The sequence below is a fragment of the Nicotiana attenuata genome, chromosome 5 (assembly GCF_001879085.1).
Source record: "Nicotiana attenuata strain UT chromosome 5, NIATTr2, whole genome shotgun sequence".
In the NCBI taxonomy this organism is placed as follows: Eukaryota; Viridiplantae; Streptophyta; class Magnoliopsida; order Solanales; family Solanaceae; genus Nicotiana; species Nicotiana attenuata.
The window spans coordinates 17,130,206-17,154,694 of NC_031993.1; the positions used below are offsets into that span (position 1 = coordinate 17,130,206).

General features: G+C 38.0%; 1 protein-coding gene across 1 annotated transcript; it reads left to right on the forward strand.

Annotated features, from left to right (window-relative positions):
• Positions 1,755–7,129, forward strand: LOC109225420 (protein disulfide isomerase-like 1-3). The gene is made up of 12 exons (XM_019390072.1): positions 1,755–2,375; positions 3,046–3,175; positions 3,921–4,086; positions 4,165–4,283; positions 4,367–4,447; positions 4,712–4,798; positions 4,889–4,963; positions 5,472–5,540; positions 5,628–5,708; positions 5,836–5,970; positions 6,454–6,510; positions 6,620–7,129. The coding sequence occupies exons 1-12, from the start codon at positions 1,828–1,830 to the stop codon at positions 6,785–6,787; spliced, it is 1,716 nt and encodes a 571-aa protein (XP_019245617.1). The 5' UTR covers positions 1,755–1,827; the 3' UTR covers positions 6,788–7,129.

Here is a 24,489-nt window from a genome sequence, read left to right on the forward strand (position 1 = left end):
TAAGTAATTTTATTAACTAAAATTAAAAGTCAAATTTTGTATCTTGAAACTAAAAGAGATTTTTTTTAGTGCATGTAATACAAAAAATAAATATAAGAAAACTTAATAGATTTGGAATATAATAATCAAAGAACTTATATATTAATATTTTATACTAATCAAAGTTAAAACTTAAAGTCAAATATGATATTATTTTGATTAGATGTAAAATATTAATTAAAAATTTCTTAATAGGGAAGAGACTGTATAAAGAAAAAAATAGATATAATGTGAGAATATTTATACTTTAAATTAATTTAAAATAAAATAAAGTAAATAATGAATAATATTCAAAAATATTATTGATAGATTTAAATAGTAAAATAGTTTCGAGTAAGAGGATAAAAGCGTAAAATATATTTAATTTCAAGAATAAAAAAATAATATTTATCGATAATTATTAAAAGTATAATAAGCAAAATATTAAGTTAATTAGTAAGCAGAAAAAATCACATGAAAGTATAATAATATTAAATAATAAATAATATGATAAATATAAGTAAATAACAAAAGAAATTGTGTAAAATTTAAAATAATAGGACTTATTTAAGCTTGAGATAAAAAATAAACTAATACCGAGAATTTTATTAAAATAATATAATTTAATATGTCCAAACGAGACAAATCACCATATGACATAGTTAGTAATTTTTAATATTGATAACGAACGAAATTCAAGTACTAAAATTAACCTATTGGATTATATAAATATATAAAAAGAAAAACAGGTTATCCAATATGAGATTTGCGAAATGGTTTCATGTCTTGCTTCTTAATTAATATCTAATGATTACCTATAAATTTTATCTGGAAGGTTTATATTTTAAAGTTATTCTTACATAATTCAAATAATCCAAATCACAATCCGACATGATTTGTGTCCGCGCATCGCGCGGGTACTAATACTAGTTAAAGAGAAAAGGACAATTAGAACTTGAAGTAATGTTTTGGACAAAATTTCACGTTGACAGAAAGTTGATAGGCCTAATAAAAAACTTCACCATATATCTTCAGGAATGATATTTCTCTCCAGACTCATCATTTTTAGTTTCTTTTAGTTTCATTCAAATTTAACCAACTTGTGACGTAAATTAATCACGATGTTTATGTGCAGCAACTAACGTAACACACAAGTTCTATACTTGATTTTTGACAGTAGAACTTGTGTGTTGAAAATGTCATGAATTGAATTGAATTGGATAATTATTTTATTTTATCCATTGTAGTAACTCTTAATCCTTGATGCTTGACTAATCAAATCTTGTATTTTTTTTTTTTGGAATATTTCCTTTTCCATTGATCTCTTAAATGGAAAATTTAACACTATTTACCCCTAAAATTACATTGAATAAAGACATAAAAAAGAAAAGAAAAAAAAACCTGGCACATTAAAATGTCAAACATGATATGGCATATACGAGAGCACTAGATTTCTCCTAGTCTAGTGTCAATATTTTACTTGTCGATCGCATCTCACTTGTACTATATCCAAAAAGTCAAAAGTCAACAATTTAATTCACCACCTCATTTTTCTGATGTGTCAAATCCCTATTAGCCGATTATTTCACAAGACCCAACCCAATATTGACACGTGCCCATGTTCGGTGTGATCTCATCAGCGCAAAAATCTCGGTGTAATAAAGTGGGGTCAGCAATTCTTGATCAACGTACAATGACATAAGCATAACATACAATTCGTACTTATTTACCAGTCTTATACAAGTACACAACTGAAGACTTTCCCTCTTTACTTCTCTTCTTGTTTCAGTTTCAACTTTCTTCACCAAAATGGCGATGAAGAAATATCTAATTCTCTCGATTCTTTTACTCAATCTCATTTTCCTCAAAACGGCGTCGTCTTTAGACAGCAAAAACCTTGAAGAAGAAGAAGAAGATCTCAGTTTCCTCGAAGAAGAGGATTCTGCTGCTGATGCTCATTCAGATTCCAATCCGTACGGCGACCACCACGATTTCGAGAACTACGACGATCTCGAGGATGATTCCGCTGCTTCGGATCACGGATACGACTCTTACGAGCCACCGGCAGTGGATGAGAAGGATGTTGCGGTACTGAAGGAAGGGAATTTCAGTGAGTTTATTGCGAAGAATAAACATGTTATGGTTGAGTTCTACGCGCCGTGGTGCGGTCACTGCCAGGCACTCGCGCCGGAGTATGCTGCGGCCGCGACGGAGCTGAAAGGAGAGAATGTGATGCTTGCTAAAGTGGATGCCACTGAGGAAGCTGAGCTGGCTCAGAAGTATGATGTTCAAGGCTATCCCGCTGTTTTCTTCTTCATTGATGGCCTTCACAAGCCTTACAATGGTGAAAGAAACAAGTAAGTTGGTTTTTCACTTGATTCTGTCGTGTTTGAATTTGCGTGTTTGTGTGTGTGTGGCTTCTCAATTTTCGGCTTGCTTGGTGAATTAACATGTTCCTCTTTGCTATCTATTACTCTTGCTAGTGACTTGTACCTATATTTATAATCTTAAATTTTTTCTTACAATGTATCTTATTGTGAGAGTGGATCTTAAATTTGTAGAATGTCTAGTTTCATTTGTAAATTCATTGGAAGTATTGGTGAGTGCTGAAATGAACTGCTGATGTGCTCTTGACTGGTGGTCCTGAACTTGATGAAAGAACTTGGAAACCTATTAAATTACTATATGATCGAAAGTGTTGATTAATCTCATTTAATACGTATTCTAAGCACTGGCTTTGCTTAGAATTTTTGAAGATTTTTACAACATACATGTATTTTGACTCGTTGTATCATGTCGTTTATCCAAGTTACAAATCTTTGCTTGATATAAACAGTTAGTTGTACTTACTTTAACTTGATATAAACAGTTAGTTGTAATTACTTTTAAGTGACCTAATTGTGTAAATAAATTTTGACAACATATAAAAGTTAAATTCTTTCCTTCCATACGTTTAGTATTGTTATCTTAACATTCTTTCTACTTTGTTGTACTCCGAAGTGGATTTTCATTTGTTTTTCATTGCAGGGATGCTATTGTTTCATGGATAAAAAAGAAGACTGGACCTGCTCTATCAAATATAACGACGGCAGAGGAGGCAGAACGTATCTTGAAAGATGAGAAAAAAGTAGTGTTGGCTTATTTGAATGATTTAGTGGTAATTCCTCTATCCAGGCTGGTTTTCTTTTCGTTATGAGCAAGATGGGACCTAAACGCAATTCAGGTTATGGTGATTAATTAGTACAGTATTACTTCTCTCATTCAACCTAAAGTTGCTTTTAGATTTAATCAATGGAACAAAATTATGGTACTATGAATCATCAAAATCTTATAGATGGCGAGAGTAGTAGCTGTAGCTTGCGAACTAACTTTAGAATTGATTGAATTCCTCGGCTTTAGTTTTTTTTGGAGGAATTTGCTGATGTCTCATCATATCCACCTGCTATATATTCTACTAGATATATCACTGGTAACAAAGGTGGATGTGGCTTTCTTAATTTTGATTTGTTGGGGATTCAAAACCTAGCTAAAGGGACTAAAAGAAGATTTATACCAAAGATTAAAAAGAACATATGTGGAAGCCGAATTTAGCGACTTTTGGCATGTAATACAGTGATATAAAAATTTGGGACGCCTTTTCCAGTTATATAGGTGATACTGTGATAATGCAAGTGAAGATTATAATACCACTTCCTCAATTTTAATTTTATGGGGAGAACCCAGCTAGAGGGAAAAAACATGAATTATAATTCGTAAGCATAAAAATGGAACACCAGCAAAATAAAAAGAAATGTATGGCAGTTGAGTTCTATTTTTTCGTAATTGGCAGCATTTCTTAACATACTGTTGTAGCATATATATGTGTCATAATTTCTTTAAAAAAATCATTTTACATGTTTCAGGGTGATAAAAGTGAAGAGCTTGCTGCAGCTGCTGCACTAGAAGATGATGTCAACTTCTATCAGACTGCCAGTCCAGATGTGGCAAAGCTCTTCCACATCGATTCTCAAGCCAAACGTCCAGCTCTTGTCATAATTAAGAAGGAAGCCGAAAATATCAACCACTTCGGTTAGTCTGGCTAATGCAGTTATGTAGCATTAATCATTTCAATAGAGAAGTATTTACCAATGTCACGCTTTCTTGCAGGCGGTGAGTTCACCAAGTCAGCAATAGCTGAGTTTGTTTTTCAGAATAAACTTCCTCTTGTCACCTATTTTACTCGGGAAAGTGCCTCAGAGATATTTGAAAATCCCATTAAGAAGCAGGTGATCATTAAGCTAACAATAGCAGGCTGATCTTGTGTGGTTTTTCTTTCTTTTGTTTTACATGTTCTCTTTCTTATTCACAGTTGATACTTTTTGCCACTTCCAAAGATTCAGACAAGTTTCTGCCAATATTTCAAGAGGCTGTGAAAGCTTTTAAAGGGAAGGTGAGAATCTTACCACCTCTTTCAGATATGCACTATTATGGGCATTTATGAATGTCTCGTGTATACAAAGAAGGAGAAAAAGGGCTTTCGGGGGGGGGGGGGGGTTGGTTGCGATTTCTGATACTTGGAAACATGCTCAGAAGAAAGAAAAGCCTTTATTTAGGGCAGCCAGTCACTTTATAAAGAAGCTGTCTGCATAGTGTGCTTTTGCCAATTCTCTGACTCAAAAGTCTTTCGTGCTTTTATTTTCCAAAAACCTTGCAGCTTATCTCTGTGTATGTTGAAATCGACAATGAAGATGTTGGAAAACCAGTTTCAGAGTACTTTGGTGTTAGCGGTGATGCCCCAAGAGTAAGATGTTTTTAGTTTACTCCCTTTGCAGAAGATTTTGTTTTCGAACTTCCATAAACTTCCTAGCATCTAACTCGAGAATTGGTGCAGGTTCTCGCATATACAGGAAATGAGGATGGGAGGAAGTTTGTACTGGAAGGTGAAATAACCTTGGACAATGTCAAGGTTTGTTCACTGCTAACTTTAGAACCAAGCTTTTGGATAAACCTTGTGTGAAAAATTCCGGATGCTACTTCCCCTTGTGTCAAATTAGATCAAATGTGTTTATGAATCAGTTATACATATTGTTTTCTTTTAAAATAAAACTATAAATGAGGGGTTAGGAGGGGAGAAAGTAGATTGAATAAATCAGAAAGTTGGAGTGATAGGCCTTTCCTTCTCAAAGTTACATAGAGTAAAACAGTTAATCAACTTGAAAATTTGATTTTATGATGTTAGCCTCGACGAGTTGGATAATACTCTTGAAACAATTAAATTTTTTAGCCGTTGAAATCTTTGTTGGTGAATGGTAAAGCTTGGCATTGATGGGAGGGAGGGGTGCAGTGGAATTCATTTTTGGAGCTTTGGATTTTGCTCCTTTTTGAGAGATCACCTTAGGTTAGCAAGGTTCTCTCAGCTAATCCTCGACTTTCTATCTTATCCTATATGTATTTTTTTGTTATTTGTTTTGCAGTCATTCGGGGAGAAGTTTTTGGAAGACAACCTAAAGCCCTTTTATAAATCTGACCCAATCCCTGAGACCGTAAGTCTTCTAGTTCTTTTCACTACTTTCCAACATTAAGCTTCAGATTGAGCTTTGTTTTCTCAAACCCTTTGATCATTCATGCAGAATGACGGGGATGTCAAAGTTGTGGTTGGTAATAACTTTGACGAAATTGTTCTGGATGAATCAAAAGATGTTCTTCTTGAGGTACTAGTCGTCTTGTTTTGAATGAGTGCCTGTATTATTCAATGATACAAATAACTGGATGTTCAACATCCAAAACTTTTGAGTTCTGGATGTCTGATGGAGAATTTTGATTTGTGATTCAAAACAGATATATGCTCCTTGGTGTGGGCATTGTCAATCACTAGAACCCATATACAACAAGCTTGGCAAGCATTTAAGAGGCATCGACTCCCTTGTTATTGCCAAGATGGATGGTACCACAAATGAGCACCCCCGAGCCAAGGTACGTTTTGCGACTTCATGTTTTGACTTCAGTTACATACTCTTGTGTCCCATGCGGAATGTGCCAGATTCTATATCCCAGTACATAGTTTTTTTGTTGATTGGATATGTTTGCGAGCATGCTCAAGTTATACTGCATCCTTTCGTGTGTATACCAACATTTATCTTTAAGAAAGAAAATTTCTAGAAAACTAAGGGTTCGTTGATGACGCAAGTAACTAAAAGTGTGGCCGCTAAGTCGCTAACAACTTAAACTCTTAGATAATATGGTCACATTATTTAATATTATGCATAGGTCCTAAGTTTAAGTCTCACCACCATGCATAAAAACTTTTCACATGCTTGGTCTTCGAAAAGAGTCAAGCTATAGGAGGAAAAAAGTGCCAATTGTTTATTCTTTTCAATTATCCTTTGAGAAGTGCAATGGGAGGGGGTTATTGTGGTTGTTCGAACATTGGGTTAATGATTATTTGATTTATTGCAGTCTGATGGATTCCCAACACTTCTGTTCTTCCCAGCTGGAAACAAGAGCTTTGATCCAGTGAGTGTAACTTAAGTTGTTTCCAAAATTGTATTACATATGTTCCATTCCATTTTGCTTCTTAAAAATGATAGCTAATTCATCTTTAAATGATCATCCCGTTCTACAGATTACTGTTGACACAGACCGTACAGTGGTGGCTTTCTACAAATTCCTGAAAAAGCACGCATCTATCCCTTTCAAGATTCAGAAGCCGGCCTCAACACAGAAACCTACAGAGTCTGATGCCAGTTCAAGCCCAGAGAGCACCATTGATGATGTTAAGGATGAACTGTGAGATTCTGTAGCTAGGTTCTAGCATATTAGTCAAAGCTTGACTTTAGAAAGGAACTCCAAGCATGCCTTAGCGCGCTTTAAAGGGTGGGAGTGGAACGTGAGAAAGTGATAGCAACATTTGCATTGAAAGATGTAGGTAGGAATAGAAAGTAGAATGAGACGCCGGGCTCTCTTTTTTTTTTTTTTTTTGGTTTAATGGTTTCATATTCTTGTTTCTTTTTTTTGTTTTTTTGTTTTGGTTGACTGAAAATAATGTTATGGTGTATTGAAACTCAGACAAGGGATGTTTCTTCTAATAGATTCTTCTTGCAAATTACTTGTCAAAAAAAAAGATTCTTGCAAACTGATCTGCCTTTTGTTCTTTTCCCTCTTCCTTTATTTTGTCGAACCAAGTTCTGCACTAGTTTGGCACACGTGGTGTTTAAACCAAATCACTTAAACTAGCTTGGTACTATGTTTAAGTGTATACTTCCTTAAGAACTCTATTACATTTTTCTTACGATAAAAGCAGTTTTTTTTTTTTATGCAAGCATATCCACAAATCCTGAATTCACAAATCTAAAAAGGAAAGAAAGACTAAAAACAAACTATAGAAGACTTTTATCAAATAGGTCAAATGACACCTGAAGCTTTACTCGATGAAAGAACATTACAGAAAGAATACAACTAAAATATTTCTCAATTAAATAGCGCCTAACTAGTTCTTATATGATTAGTGATTCTGATACTGTTTGTGCTTTTTGCTGATGCAATCATCATCTAAACCACCAATGCAATTGAGTAGAAAGGTTCTCAGAAAGTTGACAATTTGTAGTAGCATTTATTTCCACATAAGAATCTGATAGCCTTTACCAGAGGGACACTTTGAAATGCAGAATCAGACAATTTCTCTTTCTCTCCACCCACACGGCTTCCTCACAAATCTTGTCTTCTTGAATCATAACATCACACCATTGCATCATTTCTCTCATTCCATCCTTCATTTTCTTTAACCTCAAGGCATTAGGAGATTATCCATTGTTATTAAAATCGTCACTTAATTCTTGAACATTATTTGGTGACCAGCTAGCTGTTCTTGCCAGTGCACATTGAGCTGGTGATTTTCTCTGTGGAGGAAATTGAGGTGGCATTAACGGCGGCTTAGCCGGCGACGGAGACGGTGACGGAGTTCTTGAATTTTGGAATAACTGGGGTTTCAATATAGCAGTAGTCAAAGGAGAATTAGATTCTTGTTACACTTCTTGATATTTTTTATTGGATATTTCTGATTAAGAAAAGCAATAAAACAGTAAAAGGGAATTAAAAGAACAGATAAATGTACGATCCAAAATCTATCTAATCGTGATGCACTTAACACAACCCACTAGCTAAGTCAAATAATATAAATTACAACTAAATTAAGAAATCAACAATGTATATAATAGAAACTAAAACCCAATATAATACAATTATCCCAAGAACCGGTGGCACAAGTCATGAGCCACTATTTGGAAGAATAAATACAATAATTATTTGAAGTTTACATAGACAAAACTTAAATCTTAAGCTACCATGAATAAGAGACAACTCGAATCTGGAACGCGGGTACGTCTTCAATGCACGACTTCGTCTTCTACTGCTACGTCACTCCAAGATCTGCACACAAGATGCAGAAGTGTAGTATGAGTACACCCGACCCCATGTACTCAGTAAGTATCTTAACTAACCTCGGTGAAATAGTGACGAAATTTTTAATTAAAAGATACCTACTTATATTTGTACCCGTGCAGATAATAAGCAGAAGAGCAAATACGAGAAAAGATACACACATAATCACGTAATGAATGAATCAAGAATACAAATGACAAAGGGCCCCAAAATATCATCATTTCTCAGTCTTACAACACGATAAACTGACATAAAACAAAGTCATGAATAACAATAATACATCTTTTTCTCCGTTGCGGCGCGCAACCCGATCCCCTATATATATATATATATATATATATATATATATATATATATATATATATATATATATAATGAGCAGTCCAATATAAAAAACTAATCCATCATATATAACGACAAGGCTTCCACAAGGTATATCATACAACCAATCCACAAGTCACCCAATCCGGTTAAGAAAATGAGAGTAATAATACATGAAACGAGCAAAGATGTTTATCAAGTAAGAACTTGGATCAAATGAAGGCATTCAATATATGAAATCATGTAGCAGGTAGAAGCACGTAGCAAGTAAAAGCATTTAATCAGTGAAGGCATATAGTAAGTAGAGCATATAATAAATAGAGACATAGAGGAGGTTAAAGCATGTGGTGAGTGAAAACATGTAGCAAGATAAGACATTCAATCAATGAAGGCATATGGTAAGAAGAACATATAGTAAGTTTAAACATGTAGCGAGTGAAAACATGTAGCAAGCTAAGGCATTTAACAAGTAAATCACGTGACAATTTGAGGCATATAACAAGTATGGGCTAATACAAATAAAGACGTGAATTTGAAGAGGATATATAACAGAAGTAATTCAAGTGAAAACGCAAGTGTAAAACGGTAGCAGACAAGGTAAAGACATAGCTATATAGTACGGACCAAAGAGAAAATATAGTGATAACTACATAAGGAACCCAAATGGAAGGTATCCTACAAAACAACAAACACTAATAGAAACTAAAGTAAATGACATGTAAGTGCTTAATGAACGAGTAATCATAACAAAAATCCAACTTCCTTTCTTTTTGCACGGTAATAACCAACAAACCAATCTCATTTCAAACCGCATGGAAATATTCATCGTGCCAACATCATATCAACCGCACAGAAATAATCATCATGCAAACATAGCCCTAAGGCCCCAATCCTTACATATATTACGGATAAAGAAACTCATGTAGCAAGACAATAACATGTATAAATGGGTGTTCATACTACGATCAATTAAGTAAGTAAACAGTCCGAAAACAGTACGTTAAATTCTTTTTACGATGTTACATGTTCTAACATGATTTATAACACAATTAAGCGAGTTTATTAGTCATGGAATTAAACAAAGTGTAAGTCAAAGAATCACTAGGTTCATCGAAGCACAAAGAAATCATATAATTTCCCCCTCCCGAGCATGGGAAATCCTGGAACATGCATATATACTCATCGCCTCGTATATGCATCACCCCCGCATGTAGCAAACAATATCATTTAGTAGAAAAAATCCTATCAACAAAGCTAGGCAAGACACTTGCCTTAAACAAGCCAAACTAATACACTAGAAGCGTCATCCCGTACAAATTGACCCCCAAACGGCTCGAAACTAGCCAAAAGTAACTCAAAATCATCAAATAATGCCATAGGAAGCAAACCCAAACGATAAAGGTCGAATCTTTAATCAAATACTCAAAGTCAACCAAAGAGTCAACTCGGGCCCGCACCCAAAATCCAACCAAACCCAATAATTCCAATAACCCGTTCGAATACGAGTCCAACCATACTAATTTCCCTCAAATCCGACTCCAAATCAATGTTCATATCTCAAATATTCAATTTAGAAAGGTTTTGACAAACCCCCCAATTTCTCTTTTATATTCATCAAATTAAAGACCAAAATCGAAGATGGAATCATGTAATATAATCAAAATCGAATAAAAAATACTTAGCCCAATCCATGTGGTGAAAATCATCTCAAATCCGCCAAAATACGAGCTTCATAACTCAAAATGTGATAAAATGACCAAAACCTTTAAAATAGAGTACTTTATAATCACTGAACAGGGAAACCCATCGCGAACGCGGAATAAACCTCGCGTTCAAGATGAAAAAATTACTCTGCCACAAAATAACGCTACGCGTTCGCAGAATATCCCTCGCAAACACGAAGAACACAACTGCCTGACAATCGCGAACGCGGAGACGCTAGCACGAACGCAAAGAGGAATCCATCATGACCTGCCCAGCTCAATACTACGCGAACGCGAAGGCAGGGATGCGAACGTGAAGGAGATCACCACTAACACTTCGCAAACACGAAGACAGGGATGCGAATGCGAAGAAGAAATGAAGCACCAGATATCAGTAGAAACCAGAAGAACTAACATGGCCCAAAATGGTCTAAAACCCGTTCGAAACTTACCTGAGCCCCTCGGGACCCCGCCTGAACATATTTACAAGTTCGTAAATATAATACGGACCTACACAACGCCTTAAGTCACGCATAACAATATTAAAATTACAAATCGCACCCCAAATCAAATCAATGAACTATTGAACTTTTAACTTCCAAAACTTGTGCCAAACCATCTCAAATCAACTCGGAATGACCTCAAATTTTGAACACAAGTTCTAAATGACATAACGAACATATTTTTCAACTTCTGGAACAACAGTCTGAAACCAATAACACAAAGTCAACTCCCGGACAAACTTATGAACTTCCCAAACCTTCAAATTGCCAATTTTTGCCAATTAGAGCCAAAACCAAGGCTATCAAATCACTGCATGAACTCACCATACGCATACCCATGAGTGATTACACTTCACTCCAATCCATATAAGCCTGACGAAAAAACCTAATTGAAGATCCTTAATTCAACCGCAGTCCATAAATCTTAGAATCCCGTTTCCAACAAGTGGAATCCATTATAAGTTCTTATCCCTGTATGTACATATAGTATTAGTCACAACAAGATGTATCAAGCTGTCAATAAACTGCTAAGGTAAATCACATGATGTGACACATAACCCATGTACTCACAACAATAACTTCTAACCACAATAGCTGCTCATCTCCAAACCCGGTACTGATAGTATACTTCAGATCAAATGAAATCTCGTTATAGACCTTCACAATGCGACTAACGATAAAAGAAACATGTAAAAACTCATAACTACTCATGAAATCAACAAGTCAAGAAGCTCTCTCGCCCGACAAGGACCATTGCCCAATTTTGAGTGAAAATATGGTATCATTATTCCAAATATTTCTTATCCCAATACGATAGTGCAAATCTCAGGTCCAAAAACCTCATCTCATCCAATTCAAGCAGCCCAGCTGACAAGTCACACCAAAAATCACATGGGTCCTCACACAACACGGTTCGTAAACCAAACAAGAAATAACTCAGATATATCCAAACATGGAAAGAAAGCAAGGTACTAGGACTATCCAACAAGTACAACTTATATAACAACCAAAACATAATTTCATGAACTTATCCCACAAGGGAAAATAAAACACGAAATAAACACAAGGAAGGATATCCCACATAACTCCGTTGTAGCGCGTAACCCGATCCAAAATATATCAATCCACATAGAGATACCCATCGAGCTATGGTGATCGTGCTCACTAAACACATGTGAATCAACATCAAACACAATAGAGTGCACAAATATAATTGTGGAAAGGTGAATAGACATAACACAATATTAAGAGGAGGCTAGCACAACTAGGGTGAAATAAGCAAATCAACATCACGAGGGCCATCTCGTCTATATCGCCATAAGGCCTAAATGGGATTACAACATGCATGTAAATAATCATGCAACCTCACAACCCTTCATAAAATAGGAGAGAAACATATAACATAGATCAGGGCACGAATAAGATCTATGTTGTCTGATGATATCCCCGCGGTAGCAATTACGTAAGAATAAGAAAACCTGACCTGATATAGAATACACATTCTCATTAAGCTTACAAATATACCCCAAACCAATTCCGATCATTCACATACAGGTATACAACCTTCCAAAAGTCTATAGCAACCTACCCATAACACATACCATCTGCTAACCAATTCCTTACATATCCTTACAGTCCTAACCAAGGAATAGTTCGCCCCGCGAGAACATCCCGTCTCTAAACCTCGATAATAAAGAAATCTTCATATCCGATCCCAAATCCACTACTCAAATGGCTAGAAGGTTTTTTATAAAATCATGAAGGCAAATACAAAGAATACATATGGTGAAAAAGAAGTTTACCGTGAGTTTTTACTTCCCATCCAAATTTCTCAGAAAGAAACTTTCAAGTTCTTTGATCCATGGGAGTAGAAGATAGCATTAGTGCAACCTATTCACGAAAGTTTGAAATCTCACCAATGACTTTCATGATAGCTACAAAAAATATGTGTAAGGAAAAAAAGTAAAGCTCTAACTAAAAAGAAACAAAATGGAGGAGCATCGGCAGGTACTTACGTTTAAGGTTCCATTTCTCAGGGAAAGACATATTCTCCTCTCCTACCAACTCACGAGTTAAAACGACCACGTACCAGCTGTACCATCCTCTGTCATGTTCATCCTTAAGACCGACAACAACTCTCTTACTTCTTGCAGCAAGAGAAGATATACTAGCACGAAAGAGTTTGGGCGAATAAAGGTGAAGAAGTGATGGTTGGCTAGAAACTCATGTTTTAGCCGTAGTTTGCACTCTAATTACTGCATTTTACTTGTGTTTGAGCTAAAATAATAGTGAATTGCACTTATTACGTATTTTATGCCTTGCATGAAGCGATTCTGAGTTAAAAAGATAATTTAGAGCTAAATCGGATAATTTAGAGCTTTGAAGTCTGAGTAAAAACCTAAGAAATTAAATCGGGATCGCGTTTGGGGGTCGAGGACTAAGTCTGGATATCAAAAATTAGAAGAAAAATGTTACTTTGAGAATAAAGCACTACCGAGCCGCATGGGGCACTGCTAGGCGCGGCGCGGCAGAGCAACTGGGATAAGTCTGTCAGAAAATGTGTCTCTGTAAATCCCTACCGGGTCGTCGCATGGTGCGGCCTAGGGTGCAGCGTGCCTGTGCATTTCCCCCAGAGTATTGTCCTAGTTCGGCTTGGGAAGGGTATTTTCGTCCGTGCCCACTTCTAAACAGTATAAATATACCAATAACACGTTTTTCAGGGACTTTTGACCTACGAAAGATTTGAGAAGAAACTAAGGCAAGAAGACACAATTTTATCACTTGGTATCCTTCAAGTTTTCTCACTTGTGTGCAGGATACATGTCTAATTCTCTGGAGTATGACTCGATCTTCTTCAAAGGAAGTGATACCTTCTAAACCGGAGTAGGAGAAACACCTACGACAACTAAGAAATCAAAGAGGATTCACCGAAAATGAAACCTTCAACTCAAGAACACATGGCAAAGAACGATGACGATGGATTACACTTAGCTGCAAGAGAGGCAGCACAACATAGAGAACGAGCTGCACGGGTAGCAGTTGAAACAACCCTTAGAGCTGCTGATGAGACTGTCAAAGAGGATGGGGGTCGAAGATTCAATCTAAATTGACCCCTGGTTGAAGACCAGTTTCAAAATACGCCCCCCAGGCCTGGGAGATCATTAGGTGACTATGCAAGACTAGTCTATAATCAGGGTTTGTCAAGTGTCAGACCTCCACCCATAGCAGCAAACAATTTCGAGTTGAATCAAGGCTTGCTTCAAATCATCCAGAACAATTGTTCCTTTAGAGGGAAGGTGAATGAAGATCCAAACACTCACTTGATGGACTTTGAGGAAATCATGAACGCCTTTCAGTACAATGGAGTGTCCAAAAATACTATCTACTTAAAGGCATTCCCCTTTTCACTGAAGGATGACGTGAAGCATTAGCTACGAAGATTACCAATTGGATAGATCAGGACATGGGAAGATATGACGAAAACATTCTTGACAAGTACTTCTCAGCTACAAAAACAGGGAAATTTAGAAGGAAAATCCACAACTTCTGCCAAAAGGACACTAAAATAGTTTTTGAAGCTTGGGAAAGATTCAAGGAGATAGTGAGAAGGTGTCAGCATAATGGAATCGAATTTTGGATGCAACTCCAGGATTTTTGGAATGGACTAACACCCTCCTCACGACGAACTCTGAGTACTACATGTGGAGGTCCATTAATGAAGAAGACTTCGAAGGAGGTTGTCTCAATCCTTGATGAATTGTCTGAGGATGCTAACCGGCGGCTTGCTGAGAGTAATGACAAAAGAAAATCTATTGGGGTTCACCAGGTGGAATCTAACACATCAGTTCAAGTCCAACTAGACACCATGGCCAAAGGGATAAGAAAGGTGACCTTAGCCAAGGTACAGAGTAAGCCACAAGTAGCATTTGAATTTTGTAGAATGGGATACCCTACACATGAGTCTCGAGCTTCAGCTGAGGAAGTTAACGTTGTGGGAAAGCATAATAGAGGAAACTACCAACGTGGGAGCAACTACAATGCTATAGGACAAAGACATCTAGGTTTTTCTTGGAGTTCACCTAGTGGGAGTTTGAACTCGTGCAGCAGAATAATCGTAGACCCTATGGTCAAGGACCACCATGTTTTCAAAACCAGCTGAAGCAGCAGTACCAACAATACTAGCCACAACAATCAAATCAATGTTGTATGGAAGATCTCATGAAGGCTTTCATCAACAAATCAGATGAGAAATTTGGGACTCAGGGTGCAGCCATCTGGGAATAGAGCACAGCCATCCAGAATTTAGAAAGACAGATGGAATAGATTGCAAACTTTTCATCTAAGAGGGCTCCTGGGACTATACCCTCTAACACTGAAAAAGAACCCAAAGGAGACAATCAAAGTTGTATCTTTGAGAATTTGCAAAACATTGGCTGACCCAGTTGTAAAAGTTAGATCCGAGGTGGTGAACAAGCATACTGAGACAATGGAAGAGAACAAGAGTGAAGGCAGAAAGGCCAGAGTAGCGGGATACAAAAAGAGGTTGAGGAAAGCAGACACGTGCCTGCTCCGCCATTCCCTCAAAAGATGAAGTAGGAAAAATTAAACAAGTGCTTTGGGAGGTTCTTAGAGATGCTCAATCAATTGTATGTGAACATCCTTTCACTGAGGTTCTCACTCAGATGCCTGTATATGCCAAATTCTTGAAGGAAATCTTGTCCAACAAGAGGAAATTAGAGGATACACAAGTGGTCAACCCGAATGCCCACTGCAGTGCCATATTAAAAAATAAAATTCCTCAAAGTGTGGCGACCTAGGAAGCTTTACCATACCATGCTCGCTTGGGAGTGAGAAATTTGACAAAGCCATCTGTGATTCTGGTGTTTCTATAAATCTAATCCCTTTGTCTATGTTCAGAAAACTTGAAGGTGAGCTTGGAGTGATCAAATCTATACAGTGTCCCTACAACTAGCTGACTTGACCACCATCCTGCCTGAGGGAATTATCAAGGATATTCTAGTACGGGTGGACAAGTTTGTGTTCCTCCTGAACTTTATTGTGGTGGACATGGAGGTGAACAAAGAGGTGGCTCCAATTATAGGAGGCCTTTTCTATGTACAAGCATAGCAATTCTTGATATCTATGAGGGACAACTTATGCTCAGAGTGGGTAACAAGAATATAGTGTTCCAGATAAAAAGAATGATAAAATACCCGGGGAGGAGGAATCTGCATGCTCGTGTTTCAAGCTTGATATTGTTGGGGAGTTGTATAAAAAATATAAGTTTGACAAGCTTGTGAGGGATACTCTAGAGAGGTGTATTACTCAGTCCAGCACAGTGGAGGATGGAGATCCTAAAATAAAGAAAGAGTCTAAAGCTCTTGAGGCTGAGGATCAAATGGTTGATGAGGAGGAACTAAAAAAGGAGGCTTCTAAGCCTATGTGGAATTGAAAGTCCTCCCTACTCACTTGAAATATGCTTTTCTTGAAACTAAAAATTTTCCTTTGATTATTTTTGCTTACTTGACAGGTACACAGGAACACAAGCTGGTGGAGCTGCTGAGAAAGTACAAGAAGGACATTGGCTGGACCATAGCTGATATTCAAGGAATCAGTCTAGCCATATGCATGCAGAAAATTCTACTGGAAGAAAATAACAAGCCAGTGGTGCAGCCCCAACGCAAGCTGAATAAAAATCTGGAGGAGGTAGTGCACAAGGAGATTATCAAGTTGCTAGATGCGAGAGTGATTTTTTATCTCTGATAGCCAGTGGATCAGTCCAGTGCAAGTTGTACCTAATAAGGGGGGCATGCCAGTGGTGAAGAATGAAGACAATGAATTGATCCCAATAAGAACAATCACTGAGTGGAGAATGTGCATTGATTATAGAAAGCTGAATGATGCAATAAAGAAAAACCACTTCCCGCTTTCCTTCGTTGATCAGATGCTCGAGAAAGTGGTTGGACATGGTTGTTATTATTTTTTGGATAGGTACTCAGGCTACAATTAGATACCCATTGCCCCAGAAGAAGTTGAGAAGATTACGTTCATTTGCCCGTCAGGTATTTTTTCTTACAGGAAGATGCCATTTGTGTTGTATAATGCACCAATCACTTTTTAGAGGCGCATGATGACTATATTCTCCGATCAAAACGGGAAGTGTCTATAGGTATTCAAAGATGATTTTACTCCATTTGGTGTCGATTTTGATGACAGTTTGAAAATTTTGGAGCTTGTGCTTGAATGTTGTGAATCCACTCACTTGGTTCTTAATTGGGAGAAGTGCCACTTCATGGTAAAGAGGGAATCATTCTAGGCCACAAAGTGACTGCACATGGCATTGAAGTTGACAGAGCAAAGGTTGATGTAATTGCGAGACTTCCTCCACCGACTTATGTGAAGAGAATAAGGAGTTTCTTGGGACATGTTGGGTTTTATAGAAGGTTCATCAAAAACTTTTCCATCATAACCAAATTGTTGACGGCATTGCTAGCGAAGGATGTCAAGTTTGTGTTTACTGTGGAGTGCCTAAGGGCATTTGAATTGATAAAGGAAAAACTTGTCAGTGCTCCTATTATGGTGACACCTGATTGGAGCCAGCCATTTTCCTGTTTTTAGTTGAAATAAGTTTTGTACTATTATAAATAGGGGTATTGGTGATTTATGACCTGTACACAAAATTCGCATCATTCCGAGATGTCTAAGTATGATTCGTCGCATTCAGAACTAGTTAAAGAAGTTTGAAGTTCATAAGTTGATTAATTTGGTTTTGGGGTTCGATTCTTATTTTTGATGTTTTTTATGTGTTTCAAGGCATCTAGTAGGTCCGTATTATGTTTATGAACTTGTTGTACAGTTGGATGGGGTCCTGGGTGAGTCCTCATTTATAAAGTCATTCATGGCACTTGGCCGAATTTCACAATTCTAGTTTCCCTTTTTACATTCAACATTATTATCATCATCAACAACACTAAGGCCTATCATTTAAGACATTAGTAGAAATATGAGCAATTTGGGAATCCTAAGCACATAGAGGTTTTTCGTACAATTTGGCATAACAATCATTATTCGAATTTCAGCCAACCTTTTGGCTAGTGGAGTGTTGCCGTGTGACCTCTCTCGTGATCAAAGAAGGAAGCTTCAAGGTGAGGTAAAAAAGTTATTTTTGGAATGACCCTTTCTTGTTTAACCAATGTGCACATGGTGTGATTCGAAGATGTGTAACTAAAGGAGAGATGGCAAGCATTTTGTCTCATTATCATGATGGAGACCCTAGAGGACACTATGGTGGAAACCGCACTGCAACAAAGGTCATGGAAGTCGGTTTATATTGGCCTACTTTGTAAAAAGACGTACGAGCGTATGTGGCTGTATGTGACAAGTGTCAAAGGGCAGGTAACATTAGCAAGAGGGATGAGATGCCACTAAAATCCATTCTGGTATGTGAAAATTTTGATATTTGGGGCATTGACTTTAGGGGGTCATTCCCATTGTCTCATTCTTATGTGTGTATCCTAGTAGCTGTTGACTACGTCTTTAAATGGGTTAAAGAAATCCCTACTAGGACTAATGATGCTCGGGTGGTGTGTGAGTTTTTACGGAAGAACATCTTTACCCGCTTTCTGACACCTCGAGTGATTATCAATGACAATAGGTCGCACTTTGTAAACAAGCAGTTTGCTGCGCTATTGTCCAAGTATGAGGTTACACACAAAACAGGAACCCCGTACCATGCCCAAACTAGTGGGCAAGTTGAAGTAGCTAACCGTGAGCTTAAATAAATTCTTGAAAAAATGGTTAGTGCTTCTCATAAGGATTGGTCTGTAATGTTGGATGAAGCTTTATGGGTGTGTAGAACTGCGTTCAAAACAATGCTCCAATGACACAAAGTGTATATTTTGTTGCAAATATGGAGGGAAATTGCTTTGTAATGAGGTGATGATAAATGATGAGTGTGGGGTTGGTGGTCATGTGCTAATTTTGTGATATTGTAACGTGTTAGCCACGAGTGCTAATCGATTGACCACCCCATACTATTGTGTTACTAGTTGCTAATTGGGAGGTTCGATTCATTCTAAGTACTTGTATAATGTTGTAGTGTAACCTTTTAATTTTGTTGGTAGTAAATTAGGATAACTTCTTAGTTTTGTTTTCTTAGTTACTAGTTTAGCTTCTTGATTTTGTACTTTACAATAGTGTAGTGTAATCACTGGTTGCATTGTTGTAATGTTATGTTGGTGGTTGGGCAAGTTGGTGATGACTTGTGAAGTGTTTTAGTGGGGGTAGTTTGAGTCCCCGTTTTACATTTACTTGTGAACATGCCAATGACATAAGTGTGGGGTGGTTACCCCATTTGGTCTTGCCTTTTGTTTTACGTGTTGTGGCTAATTGTGTTCATCTTGTGCATGTACAATATCTCGCCGTCCCAGTAAGCTTGCTAACAACGGTTCTTCTGAGGTTGCATATAGTAGTAGGAGATGGGGTAGGCGGGTACCACCCCTACCTCAGTGGAGGAAGAGATGGAGCATATTGATTCGGATATTGACGTGGTCCTAGGTTGCGTATTCTAAGAATTAGTACACGAACTTTGTTCCTGCTGTAAACCCGGGCCCAGAGGTTGGTATAGATGATGGGAAGCTAGCCCGGAAGTACTCGGGGATATACAACAACACTCGAGCCCTGGGTTTTGAAAGTGTGTTCCATCCTGGTGATGCAGTGAATGTGAACTTAGTGAAGGAATTTTATGCCAATTGGTAGCCTAACGCTAGTTTGGATGCTGTGTACGAGGTGCAGGTTTGAGAAAAGGTGATCCCCTTTTCTTCTCAAGTGATTAATCGGATTATAGGATCCCCAGAGCACACTCATAAGCTGTTTCTGAGGCTTCTTCATTGCCCGAACTATCCTGATACCCGGCAAAAGCTGTATGGAGCTGACTCTCTTGCCACATGGACGCGGGATGCCAATTGTCACGACCCCAATTTCCCTTCGTAGGATATCGTGATGGCATCTAGTCTCTAAGACTAGGTAAGCCTAACACATACTGACTAATAGATTTTTAACCAAAACAACTACTCCCTCCGTTCCAATTTATGTGAACCTGTTTGACTGGGCACGAAGTTTAAGAAAAAATAAAGACTTTTGGAATTTGTGGTCCTAAATGAGTTAAAATGGGGTCCAAAATATTTGTGTGGTTATAAAAGCTTCTCATTAAGGGTAGAATTGTAAGTTTAAGCTAAATTATTTCCAAATTTAGAAAGGATTCATTCTTTTTGGAACGGACCAAAAAGAAAATAGGTTCACATAAACTGGAACGGAGGGAGTATTAAAGATGAACCATATATTGCTATATAAAGCCAACAATCCCAACATGATATACAACATCCCAAGACCATTAGTACAAGTCATAAGCTCTACTTAGTTTACTAGAAAACCTCTACGTACAACTGTTCCGAAATAGAAATAAATAGTACAAAGTAAAATATCAGAAGGTGACTCCGAGGTAGGTCTACGAACGCGACGGTAGGTATACCTTGAGTTTCCACAGCAATGCCCGATTAGCTAGCTAATGATCAATAGACTTCGAAGTACCTGGATCTGCACAAAAATATGCAGAAAGCGTAGCATGATTACACCATGGAGGTACCTAGTAAGTATCAAGACTAACCTCAGTGGAGTAGTGACGAGGGACAATAAAGACACCTTCTAGTCTTATTAACATGTACACGTATGAATGTGAAACTAACAGGGAATAATATCAATATAAACCTAAGCATGGTAAAAATAACAAAATAATGCTTGTAGTAGAAAACTAGAAACAATAATTAGCAACAAGGCACAACAGGTAATAACGTCGTAGAGTTAGCTGAATACAGTTTAAGTCAGGTGAAACCAAGCAAGGAAAACAAGTAACAACTCAATAAGAACAATCACTTTCACACAAGATTTATTCAAGAATTTTTTCGAGGTACCACACCTCATAATCACAAATCATGGGTCCCAACTCACGAACCCTAATCACTTGGCATCTTGTGCCCACATTACAATCACAATCTCACGGATAACTCACGTGCTGCATGGTCAACTCACATTCCAATACCATTAATATCTCATATATGCATGGACAACTCACGTGCTAATACCATTAATACCTCATATTTGCACGGACAACTCACGTGCTAAGGGAGTGACATTATCTCATATCTGCATGGACAACTCACGTGCCAGCAATAACAATAACTTATAACCGCACGAACAACTCATGTGCCAATAGTACAACTCTCACATAGAAGACAAGTAACGAGAACACATGTAAATGATCAATAACATCAGGATTCATCTTCTTAAGCTGATATAAGTGATCAATTATGTGTATGCTTGTGCAAGTGTTCTATCACAACTCGAGTCAACAAGTAAGAGTAGAGAAAACAAATGGCACATAGGAACAACACAATGAAATGTAAAATGCATAACTCACACAAGGTAGGCACACCACTACAAATATCATCAATAACAATGCCCCCAGGCCATCACAAATCATCCCTGATATAGTCCCTCCCCTGTCTTGCCACGTGCGCAACAATAAATTGAATGCCCGCCTTGTCTCGCTACACACACATAATAATATTCCCGCCTTGTCTTGCCATATGAGCAAACCCCCCCCCCCCCACCTATATATATATATATATATATNTTTATAACCCCCACATTTAAACCGCCACAATAAGAACTATTTTGTGGGGTGGGGGTTGGCTCAAACGCCACAAAACAAATGTATAGTGGGAGTTTTTTATGACCCCCATAAATAAACCGCCACAATTTGACAAATTTTTTGTAGTGTAAGCACTCGACCCAAGATCTCTGGGTAAGAACTAAGAAGAGTAAAAAGATCTTAATCATCTTATCGCTATACCTACCGGTAAAATAAAGATTATTAATTAGGTGGTCTGGTTGTACATTCTTTTGACATTTCCACCAGGTTTCAGCTGGCTTGTTCAACAGTATTATTGATTAGTTATTTTAGGAAGAAAGGTTGGCTGGTGTTACACTCCTTTAACATTTCCATATGTGTTATTTTTGGGATAAATTGTGTATTTACTAACTAGGTGACGCCAAAAAAAAAAAATACTTTACAACAGTCAATTTGCTGTTTAAGTGCTTTTTGGATTTTTTTTAATTGAACTTTTCAACTTTATCTTAGTGAACAGTGCTCTCTAAGGAAATTCTTTGTCTTCGGTTTTTTTATCCTTAAAAGTGTGTTGGTCTAAATTTGGGCGGCTTGATAACTGCAAATGAACATTGTCGAGGATAGAGTCAACCACGGCACGATGGCGAGGAGTAGTCTTAAGATGGATTATTGCCAAGGTCAAGCAAAGGGGAAAAGGAAGCAACGGTAGGATAGTTTAGCAATAGATATAAGGAATATTCCATTAGATATTTTCTATGTTGTACTTTTTAGGGTTATTTGGGGATAACCCTTATAAATAGGAACAGATAAAGAACAAACAGGGAACCTTCACTTTTTGATAAGAGCACTTATAAAGGGTTGGCTACAGAGAATATACAAAAAGGCTTGTCTTGTTCACCGATTCTATTGCTCAGCACACGTCGCTCACTATTTGTTTACAAGATCCAAAGATTCCTTATTCATCTTCATTTATCATTATCCCACGTTGATGTCAGGAAGAATAATCACCCAAACCATCTAACATTTGGGTGATAAATTCCTCTTTATTACATTTATCGTCATTATCTACATTTATTGCATGTTTTATTATAACATTCATTGACAATCATCGAACACGTACCCAATCTTTATTACACTCAAACACAATCTCATCCCACGGATCTGTCTAAGTTTTTTATCTAGAATTTATTATATCTAACTAGGATTCACCCTCTATTTCCTCATTAATTAGTTTAACAAAAAGCTTCACACTTTTTGGTCAAACAATTTGGCGCCGTCTGTGGGGAGGTTCTAGTTAAAAATTAGTTCTTTCTAGATTAAAAAAACAACAACAACAACATCATCCATCTTTTCCTCGTTTGCACCAACTAACAATGGCAGGAAAAGGAGATGAAAGACTGAAAGCAGTAGTAGATATCACTGCCAACCTCTTGAACACCATCAACGAGGTTGACAGAGAAAGCGAGGAGAACGCAACGCCGAGTGCTACACCCAGGCGGAGCGACTCACATCCCCCTCATGGAAGTGTAACCGCTTCACGTGAAAAAGGGGAGCCTCCATATCCAAAACTAAGGAAGCACCGCCAGCAATCAAAAAACTACTGGAGACGTGGCTGACAAGCACTCTAAGCGACATACTCGACAAACCCGTTCAACGGGCGAATAGAAACGTCATAAAAGCGGATATCACAACAACCGCCGACGAGCAACCTATCCCTCCCCAACAGGTAACACTCTCACCGGTGTTGATGTAGGTAACGACGCACTTGCCGCCATCCTAAAGAAAATAGAAGAAATGGAGAACGAGAATAAAGCACTCCGCGACCAAATGAGGGAGCATCAAGAAAGGGTTGATAAGATACCAGGCGCCCCGAAATTACCACCAAAACGGGACGTCGGTCGGTTCGTCGAATAATCATACAGCGAGGAGGCGGCCCCACATGACATACCCAAAACCTTCAAGATGCCACCATATTTGAAGATATACGACGGCACAACAGATCCCGAAGATCACACCATTCATTACGTCACAGCAGTAAAAGGCAACGACCTCTCAAAAGAGCAGGTACCATCAGTATTACTGAAGAAGTTCAGCGAAATCCTAATAGGGGGAGCCTTAACATGGTACTCACAATTACCGGCACGATCAATAACAACGTTCGAAGAAATGGTCGATAAGTTCGTCACCGCCCACGCCGGGGCTAAGAAAGCGGAAGCCTGGGTGAATGATATATTCGCCGTTAGGGAATCGCCTAGTGAGGGACTCAGGGACTTCCTCGCTCGGTTTAACAGAGTAAGAATGAGCTTGCTAGATGTATCAGAAAGGATGGTGGTGGCAGCTTTCCAAAATGGGTTGAACAGGAATGGGTCGAGAGCGACGAGAAAATTATTAAGTAGGCTCATGAAATACCCTCCCACCACTTGGGAAGAAATTTACAACGCCTACTGCGCCGAGGTGAGAGCAGACGAGGATGACCTTAACGCTCCGATCCAATGGTTAACGTCGGTCCAAATAGAGCCGATGAAAGACCGTCGTAATGACGGTCGAAAAGACCAGTCATGTCCACGCCTCAATCGAGACAGGCATCAACCCTATGTCAAAACAGCCATCCCACCATCTCCTCGCCATGCGGAGCGACTGTCCAGGCCGCATATAGGGACTCAGCGAAACGAAAGAGGTATGCCTCCACTCTTATCTGCTCACAATTTTTGTGTTTCCCCTTCAAAAATAGTGTACGCACTAGAGAAGCTCGGTCCGAAGGTGAAGTGGCCACAAAAGATGAAGTCCGACCCAAGTACCCGAAAGTCGAACGTCCTCTGTGAATTTCATCAGGAGCGGGGTCACA

Excerpts from the sequence above, each read along its gene's own strand:
- LOC109225420 (XM_019390072.1), top strand. The coding sequence starts at position 1,828 with ATGGCGATGAAGAAATATCTAATTCTCTCGATTCTTTTACTCAATCTC. Across the intron at positions 4,087-4,164 it reads CGAAAATATCAACCACTTCG|GCGGTGAGTTCACCAAGTCA; the intron begins GTTAGTCTGGCT and ends GCTTTCTTGCAG. Across the intron at positions 5,971-6,453 it reads ATGAGCACCCCCGAGCCAAG|TCTGATGGATTCCCAACACT; the intron begins GTACGTTTTGCG and ends GATTTATTGCAG.